Below are 9771 nucleotides of genomic sequence, written 5' to 3'. Positions count from 1 at the left end.
ACTGTTCTGCGACTATTTTCTAGACCCTTGAATCATCTGATTTTGGGGCACTTGTATGAATGTATGCTGTGTGTGAAGACTGCGCCTTGATACTTGAAGGGTGGTGGCCCTCCTACGGATGCGGAAAACTCGGCCTCTGGCGAAACGTTTTTATATTAATTTTTTTATTTCTTTTTACAGTATGGCTATGAATAGGATGAAGGCCGCAGACATCACGCAATTACGTTACTTGTTCGACATGTTTGCGTCTTTAATAACAATAATATTGAAACCCAGAATCGATTTTCTCGTTCCGATCATCAGTGGGGAAAAATACGGACCAAAAGGATACCAAACAATGAAAATGCAAGTGTAATAAAACCACTAGAAGAAACGCCTGACTGTCTTGGTGTGTATCATGACCCTCATTTTTCTGTACTGTGTCGTGCGCGTTATGTCCAGCAGTTGAAAGTCCTTGAGGCAGTTTGTATACGTATTCAGAAGCCTGTTTTGTGTAAGCAGAAATAGAGACCGTTCTTGCACTTAGGTTGTTTTCGTAGGTTGAAACTTCGTTCAGCGGTTTCTCACCTTTGGTTACGTAATCTTGTTACCTTTTTGCGTTTCCTCTAGTGGTTTCATTGCACGTTTATCATTATGCTATGTGGCATTTCTAACACCCTTCTTTTACTTAACTTCAGTTTCCTTGTTTGGTATCCCTTAGCTCCGTATTTTTCCCCACTGATAAAAGGAACGAGAAACACGATTCTGGGTTTCAATATTATTGTTTTAAAATGCACCTACATGTCGACCAAGTAACGCAGTCGCGTGAAGTCTGCGGCCTTCATCCCATTCATAACTATATTAAAATTGTTATCTCCCAGTAGGAAACACTTTTCGCAAGGTTTGGAGACTCCACTGTAGCCAATACTTGAATCCATACATCCTGTACACACCTTGTGCACACTCTCTCTCTAACGGTCTCTAGGCTACACTGCAATTGATGTACATTAGATCAAATTTTCGGGCAAGGCTCATCATCAGGAATAGGTCTTATAAGACCTATTCCTGATGATGAGCCTTGCCCGAAAATTTGATCTAATGTATATCAATTGCAGTGTAGCCTAGAGACCGTTAGAGAGAGTGTGTACAAGGTGTGTGTACAGGATGTATGGATCTCCCAGTAGATTACTTGTATCTTTTACAGTGTTACGAATTCAGAAAATGTTCGACATCACACAACTGCATTGTAAGGCTGCATTGTAAAAAAAGGCTCTGACGATGTGTGACTAGCCCGAAACGTCTATAATATTTTTCGGCATCTCTAATAAAAGAATGTTTATCCAGCGCATACGCCAAGAGTGAATTGCAACTAAATAGGGCGGTTGTCAGTTGACAAACCCCCTTTGTTTAGCGTCAAGAATGCTTTCCAGAACCCTGTACATGGTATTACACAGTCGATGTACGCTCCTATAGAAACCCACCTCAAAACGAGGTCCCAATTAACTGTTGCTCGCAGCACGGTTGGAAAACTCCTTCCGCTTCCAAGCAGAACTTGAACCTGGTACCTCTCAATCATGGTCTTAGAAAAACCCACTGTGCCTGCCTGCCTGCCTGGCGGCCTGAGTTTTACAAAGCATATGCAAAAACATACAATCATAAGCATCGTCTTTTACCCTGACCTCGTCCCAACAGTTATATCGCAGTGCGTTTGTGCGGCCATTTTTGTGCAGGCAGTTTCGAGCAATGATAAGCCATGTTCCATTTCTCAGGGTGAAAGAACAGTTTTCGTACCAGTAACAGTTTTGGTATTGGCAAGGACAGTGTGTTTCATATAGCCGATGTGAGCCAGACGCAAGCGGCAGGATGGTGTTGGATTCGCTTATATGAAATCAACTATCTGCAGGCTCCCTGGGTTAGGAATAGCACTATGTGAACTGGATAATGAGTGAGTTATGGAAGCAAGGACTGAGAACATAGTGTCTGGGATAGAATTGTTGTGCAAGCGGATAGCATAAATTGGCCATGACCCAGAACCACTTGGGACCATCAGATTAATTTTCCAGGACCAAGCCAGCCTGTAAAAAACCCTCGCGCCGACGGAAGCAGTAGTAAGGGACAAAACCGAGGGTACATGCCAAGTGACGATTAGGCATCATGTAGGCATGGCAGGCACTTCACGGCAAAAAGTGATATAAAATCGATAAGAAGGTTAACAGAAATGTACGGTGGGATACCAGGTACACTGATGAGACGCAAAACTTACTGAAGAAGTCAGGAAAAGGAAAGACAAAAAAACACCAGATGCATATTTGAAATTAAAAGGTTTTGCAAAAAAATCATTTCTGACCTATCTCGCTGCGCTCGGCCGGCGAGAAATACAATTAATTGTGCGATTTCTGAAAACCTCGTTAGCCCTACGCACCCCTTTGCGCCAGGCCTAATATTCTTCATTGGATACGTAAGAGATATGTCAAAGTTAAGGTGCCATCTTTACATGAATGGATTGCAAAATGTGATATTGCTAGCATACAGGATACCATTCAGCGACACCGACTTCTGGCCGTTTTGGAGACCTTCCTACTTCTGGATTACCGGCGTTTGGTGAGGTTGCTCATCGCTAACACGACGCTGAGTGTTCGACTTGGAGGTTTTGAGTCTACCCCTTTCCACACAACAACTGGCACTCCACAGGGAGACTCCCTTCCCCTGTGCTATTTGTAGTCTATCTAGACGCAGCACTGCGCGATGTCCTCGCCACAGCCCTACCTCGCTGTCCTGCAGATAGCACTCTACCAATCGACATCATATACGCGGACGACACCGATTTTGTCAGTACCTCATCTGCTTGGCTAGCACAGCTTGAACCTCTTGCCGCAACAGTTCTCAGGCAATAGAATCTACATGTCAACGCAGACAAGATCGAACACACAAAACTCACCCGGCAGCAGGATCGAGTCTCGGAAGAATGGAGAATGACGAAAAAGTTAGGTTCTCTGATTGGTGACGACGAAGACATCACCAGGCGAAAACAGCTCGCCACAGCGTCCTACAGAGCAATGTACAGTCTTTGGAAGCGGAGAACATTAGTGCGTCAGGAATTGAGACTGAGGCTGTACAACGCATTCGTGATGCCAGTCTTACTGTACAACAGCGGCACCTGGGCACCCACTTCAGTCGCCGAGGCCCAACTGGATTCGTTTCACCGCAGGCAGTTGCGTAGTCTCATCGGTATTAGGTGGCCATAAAACAATAAGCAATGCTGCTCTCTACAAGAGGTGCAAAGCAAAACCGATATCTAACTTTGTTCGCCTAGCCAGATGGAGACTATTTGGCCATATACTGCGCATGCCTGACGGATGTCCTGCTGTGGCGGCGATGATTAACTATTACCTGGTGAAGGAAACAGTGTGGAGAGGACGGCCGAGAACGACTCTGCCTATCGTGCTATCCCGTGACCTGCAGAGAGTGGGGCGGAGGGGACTAAAGACGTTGTCTGATCTCCTCTCCCTCCCGGAGATTGCACAGGGCAGAGGGGAGTGGAAGGACCTTTGCAAGGACATCTGCAATACTGCTCCGAAATATCACAGTACTGCTTTTCATAACTGCTGCGGTAATAATAATTAACATCTTTTTTTTAACTAGCAATGAAAAATATCAATTGTGCACTCATAACCATCTATAAACAATTAAAATGAAAAAATTCCAGAACGTTTTCGTGTGACCATCATCAGTGGAACATCGTCACATAGTAAGAATCACTAAAACAACCTCTTTCATCCCGTTCTCCCCTCTTTTTTGGGGATTCTTTGTACTTCGTCCTTCTTGTTTTTCTTGTTCCTTTGTTTTTTGTAGGACAGATTTTTGGTGTACTGATTTCGGTTGTTGCTGTGTCTGACTCTATTCCCATTATCTAATTCTGTGGTTGGTTTTCCAACTCATTGGGTTGTAGTTTCCATCAAAAATCACTAAAACAACCAGTTATATAGCTAGAGTAATATGAAAAGAAGCGTGAGAATGCAGCACAGCTAGCGGTTATGCATAACGCGTGTAGTGTGAACCTTTGCAGTGTATCTGAGAATGGTAGCAGTAGATGAATGTGGCAGCTGTGAGTGCGTTTGAACAAAAACTGGTGAATGCGTATTATTTAAAAAGTGTGAGTGCTACAACATTTTCTTTTTGCTTGCATAGAACAGTGTTATTTGTCACGCACGTTTCTTTAAGCAGTTGCAGGTGTTGGAAGCTGTATATATTCGCACACGTGACCCTGTTCTATGCAAGCAAAAAGAAAATGTTGTAGCACTCACACTTTTTAAATAATACGCACTCTCACCAGTTTTTGTTCACACGCACTCCCAGCTGCCACATTCATCTACTGCTACCATTCTCAGATACACTGCAAAGGTTCACATTACACGCGTTATGCATAACCGCTAGCTGTGCTGCATTCTCACGCTTCTTTTCATATTACTCTAGCTATATAACTGAATGTTTTAGTGATTCTTACTATGTGACGATGTTCCACTGATGATGGTCACACGAAAACGTTCTGGAATTGTTTCATTTTAATTGTTTATACATGGTTATGAGTGCACAATTGATATTTTTCATTGCTATTTTACGACTGTTGTCTCCTCGTCGGTTATTTAAATCTTTTTTTAAATACCAACAAAATTCCTCTCTTAACGTAGTGCGTGGATTTGCATCCACCTGCCACCATTTTACAAGATTTTTCTCAAAACGGATTCGACAATGCCCTTTATCCTGTGTCTGCGTCCTCTGTTCAATCTGAGCAATGCTGTCATGTGCCCCTTAGCAGGAACGTCTTGTATTGTATTTCTATTTCTGTTGTTGCTCTTTTTATTTTCATTTTCCATTTCCCAATTCCCAAGTCCATTCAGCACGTGCGAATTTGAGAGGGGTTTACCACCGCTGACATTGACGCGTAAGTGCATAATAATAATAATATGTATAGATTATAGACCGGTTAGGAGGTCTATACAGGATATATAGACCGAGTAAAAGACCGAGGTCCCCCGAGGTCTTTTACGAGGTCTATATATCCTGTATAGACCAACTATGAGGTCTATAATCTATTTATCGTGTTCTCCACGCAATAGTTTCTCTTCATATACGACATATCCTTGTAATTCTAGTATTATACTATAGCCTATACCGCATTGTACGGCATTGCAGGATCAAGGTCATTGTTTAAACTAGGTTCAGCATCGGTAGCACAGTGGCTGGGTGGTAAGAAAGAGTAACTGAGATTCACATGGTTGTGGGTTCAAATCCCATCTTGTGTATTTCTGCTTTCTTCAAAAATTTCTTTTTCTAAGTTGGAGAGAAAATTTCTAAGTCCAAGAAATTCTAAGGAGTCAAATATAAGTAGTCAAATATATTGTGTATTTGACTAAGCAGTCAAATACGCGATATATTTGACCGCTTAGGTATCAGGGAAATTAGTGGGGTCAAATACTAAGAAGGCGATAAAATAATAATACAGGATAGAGTGTGTAGAGCTACTTCAATATTATGGTTTTGTTCTGGTTCTAAAGTTAAGCTGCAACCAGAGGACCCATCGAAAAGATTGACCCAATGGACCATAAGCGGCTGTGCCCTCATGAATATCGCCAAAGGCGTTAATCGACGGTGACTTTGTTGCCTATCTCCATATGGTAGAACAGGTTGTCAGCTTTGTGACAGGTGCAGGTGAATTCCTGAGAAATTTTGCTGAATCTTCCCGGTACTTGTGTCCTTTGTCATGTTCTCAAGCTTTCCTCACCTAATGGAGGCCTGCATATCGTCTTGTCGCTCCTGACCAAGGTGAACTAGGCTGTAATCCTAGGTTAGGCCATACTAGCTTGACGGTGCATTGTTTGTAGATATAAATAGTGTGAGCTGTTCTGCGACTATTTTCTAGGCCCTTGAATTATCTTGTTTCGCGGCCATTATATGAGGGTATGCTTCGTGTCAAGACTGCGCCTTGATCCTTGAAGGTTGTTGGAGTACATACGGAATGCGGAAAGATGTTTTGGGGGTCAAGAATGAGTTTGAAAACCTTGTACGAGGCAATGCACAGTCGATCTACTCTTCAATGGAAATCTACCCAAACATGCGAGCGACATTGCGAGGATCGCCACACCCCTAGGGTTTCTCACACATGTGGGCAGACAAGAGACAGAGATCGAATGGGAAAGAAAGAGTGCTAGATAAAGAAAATGGGTAGCTATGGCGCAAGTATCTATTGAAGGCCACTGGAACAAAACCTGAAAGAAGGATGAATGCAAGCCAGCAGGAAGAGGATGCAGAAGGGGTCAATGTACGGGAGACGGAACCTTACACTGCCTATGTTGGGAATAGATTGTGAGAAACTGAATAAAGAATGATTATACGCGTTTACAAGTTGAAGTTAAGCAGTCTTGCATATGTTATGGATGCAGTACACCACAATAGAACATGTTCTCGAGGAAAACGTGGGCACTGTGATTAGATGAAATGCCCAAGGCGTCAACAACACCGCAAGCGTATGGTGGTGATGTGTGCGATGTTGAAGACGAAAGCAATACGTGTAAAGAAGGCGTCAGCTACATGAACGCAAAGTCTTCTTCGCTACCTTGTCATTGGATTTTGCGAAGTAAAACAAAGTTAAAAAAAAAAGTGAGAGAATCCAAACAGAGTAAGCGTTCTATAGGGATACATTTATTACCAACGCAATGGTGTGGGCCAGGGCAGTAGTGTTGCACTGAAGTGTGACATGCATGCGAAGGTCATGTGTATATGCTGGAAAGGGCAGACCACACACAGACCACAGTCAACTGAGTCTTTCGTACAACAATGTACATGCAAACAATTATTTATCATCTCCAGAGAAAGTAACAATGTACTGAATACGGCACCAAAACAAGCCTGGAACTTCACATTCCAATTAGGGCTTACGGCGCCTGAGTATCGACGAAGGTATAGGCAAGTTGCTGCTTTGCTTGATCTAGCGGAAGGATCATCAAAGGATAGTCAGCACCACCCTTTGCCTTTGTTTTACTTACGCACAGCACGGTCTCGTTGTACGCTAGACACCGCAATTGGTAACCAGTGATGGGTCCCTCACGAATGAAGTATAAACCTGGCGTGCACAGAGCCTGTTCTGGTCCGAACGGTGGTGTTTCTATCATTCCAACGTCCCATTCCCATGTGCCGTCGCGCCGACTTATCGTGTTGCCAATGAAGCGAGGCTGCATTTCATACGGCTTACCGACTGATGCCTGTTGGGGTTTGGAGGCGCCCTGGAAAACAATGCGTTGCTCTGGTGGTTTCGGTGAATAGCCACACACACCACTTATGGAACACGTACGCACAACAAACACTCCTTCTTGAACGGGTGGCATTTCTAAAGAAGGAGGAAAGGGAACCAAGATGTAATGATCACATTGAGCCGTACTAGAGAAGGGAGGGGGGTTGGAAACGGGAAAATTCTGAAGAAAAAAGGTATAATGTCACCACCACACCACTTAAACATTGATCACTGCAGACATCATATTAAACAGGAAAATAACAATAAATACAATGCTCGATAATGTGATCTACACAATATACAATACAACCTGAATTGATCACGGTGAAACTCGATAGTAAGAACACAATAAACACAACTATAATTATAATCTCGGATTGTAAGGCAATTAATTTACACTACAAAACATTCCTCTGCGTTTAAGACTAAACCGGGAATCGCGAGGGGGGGGGGGGGGAGGGCGTGTGTTGCATCAGTGTTATGGCCTGATTACGTCGCTCGTTTTCAAGGGAAAATGGACTCACTGAGGCGCAGATAAACCGTGCGCCAGGCAGTAGCCATGGGGTCACCATAAACTGTGAGAAACTACACATCATTCACCTTGTCACTGTTTTGGCTTATTACGAAATCAAGTGCGAAACAGTTTCTAGGAGGCTTCCATTGGAACACATGTACGCACCGTCAGGCAGGCATAATGAGTTGGTCAAACACCATGATTAAGATACGAGAGGTACTTGGTTCAAGTCCTGCCTGGGGGTGGTTTTTCCAGCCGTGCTGCTACCCACAGTCAACTGGGAACTTGTGGCCAGACACAAGGGGTATGTACATATATGCGGCTAATTGGGTCTTTCTTGGCACTTTTGCCAGTGGTTGTGAGACTTTCCCCCTCACCCCCACCGTTAGGCGCTGCTAGGGTCTACCGGGTGTTACCAGCCGTCGTAAATTCCCATCGGGAATGGACACGATAATTTAATTTTTTTTACACTCCATCAGTCTACTGTTGGACACGTGCACAAACGTTAAGGACACAAATCACCTGAAGGTTTACTTACGCTCATTTTTGTAGCTCCTAGCGTAGAGTCGCCCAGTGGAGGTGCCTTCATAAGTATTGTATCAAGAACACAACAAAGTCAGTAAAGTACGGTATTCAGGTTTCTCGAACACTCTAATACCGTCATGATATCCATGATTTACAATTAATTTTTTTTCACCTTATAAACCGAGTACAATGATGTGCAGTGATCGTTTTAACTGCATTGATCGCTGCTATGCCCTGTGTTTGGCTGTATACATGTGTACGCTTGCTCCCCTTCCAATCTAGTTCCCCGTTATCTGCTGTGTTGGTAAACCAAGAAACTCTGAGTCAAAATGAAATAGAAAGGAAAAGAACATATGGAAACGAGTTAAGAGTAACTCTCCACCACTGTAACTAGATACTATATACAGTCAGAAAGTGCAACAACTAGGCACAAAACTGACAGAGTACTGAGACATTCGACGTCCTGACACCTAGCTTCAACACATCTCCGTAGCGCTAACCGACAGCCTTCCAACTTGGAAGGTTCAAGGTTATGGAAAGACCAAAGAGGGGAAGGCAAGCGCAACGAAAACGAGCACAAGCTACAGTCCAAGCTACAGCTACAGTTGCCTTCCCCTCTTTGGTCTTTCCATAACCTTAAACCTTCCACGTTGGAAGGCTGTCGGTTAGCGCTACGGAGATGTGTTGAAGCTAGGTGTCAGGACGTCGAATGTCTCAGTACTCTGTCAGTTTTGTGCCTAGTTGTTGCACTTTCTGACTATATAATAGTTACAGTGGTGGAGAGTTACTCTTAACTCGTTTCCATATGTTCTTTTCCTTTCTACTTTTATTATTGGCTCAATACCGGAGTTTCAAAATGAAAAATATTCTATTGTTGCACGTACAAAAAATGTACACTGCTCACCACAAGAACCCAGGCCTTTAACAGGATAAGGTGAGTTTTTTGGGAGCTTGCTGGACTATAATGTTATCGCCCAATTCTTTAATAAAATAGAATGGTAGAAGGGGACTCGCCTACAATTTAGTGCATTTTGCGACCTTGTAGCACATTGGATTTGTAGTCATTCAAAAGAATCGACTGTACCGGAAGTTCAGTTGGAGGGGTGATTCTACTGACTCACGTATCACATAAAGATCCTCCTGCAATGTGGACACCGGTTTCACAAATCTGAGCTGTTCCATCGTCACCATGGAACCTGTGCCTGTAGGACATGGCCGACCTCCTTCTGGTGATCTTGATCCACAGCAGCCCATTTTAATTCTGCAAACTGGTACGCTGGCCGACAGGAGCACTTCTGGAGCTCCTTCTCTTGTCTTCTTTTTATTTAGAGTCCACAAGGATTGCATGAAGTAAGTTAGTTCGTCGTCTAATGTGCTCGCCCACCAGGCTCTTCGCTACTATGGACGACGTGCGCGTTTCAGCTTCGCTGTCGACATCAATAACAGATCCAAAAAAGAAAATGTT

At 43.6% G+C, this 9771-nt stretch overlaps 1 protein-coding gene across 1 annotated transcript; it reads right to left on the bottom strand.

Moving 5' to 3' along the window:
- Window positions 1-6163: 6163 nt before the first annotated feature.
- LOC135830553 (uncharacterized) lies at window positions 6164-9716 on the bottom strand. Its single transcript, XM_065342794.1, has 3 exons — window positions 9428-9716; window positions 8320-8364; window positions 6164-7363 (listed from the first exon to the last, which is right to left on the bottom strand). The coding sequence occupies exons 1-3, from the start codon at window positions 9651-9653 to the stop codon at window positions 6912-6914; spliced, it is 723 nt and encodes a 240-aa protein (XP_065198866.1). The 5' UTR covers window positions 9654-9716; the 3' UTR covers window positions 6164-6911.
- Window positions 9717-9771: the final 55 nt, after the last annotated feature.

This window comes from Sycon ciliatum, unplaced genomic scaffold, assembly GCF_964019385.1.
Source record: "Sycon ciliatum unplaced genomic scaffold, ocSycCili1.1 SCAFFOLD_1743, whole genome shotgun sequence".
NCBI lineage: Eukaryota > Metazoa > Porifera > Calcarea > Leucosolenida > Sycettidae > Sycon > Sycon ciliatum.
This window is presented reverse-complemented; position numbering and strand designations above follow the sequence as displayed.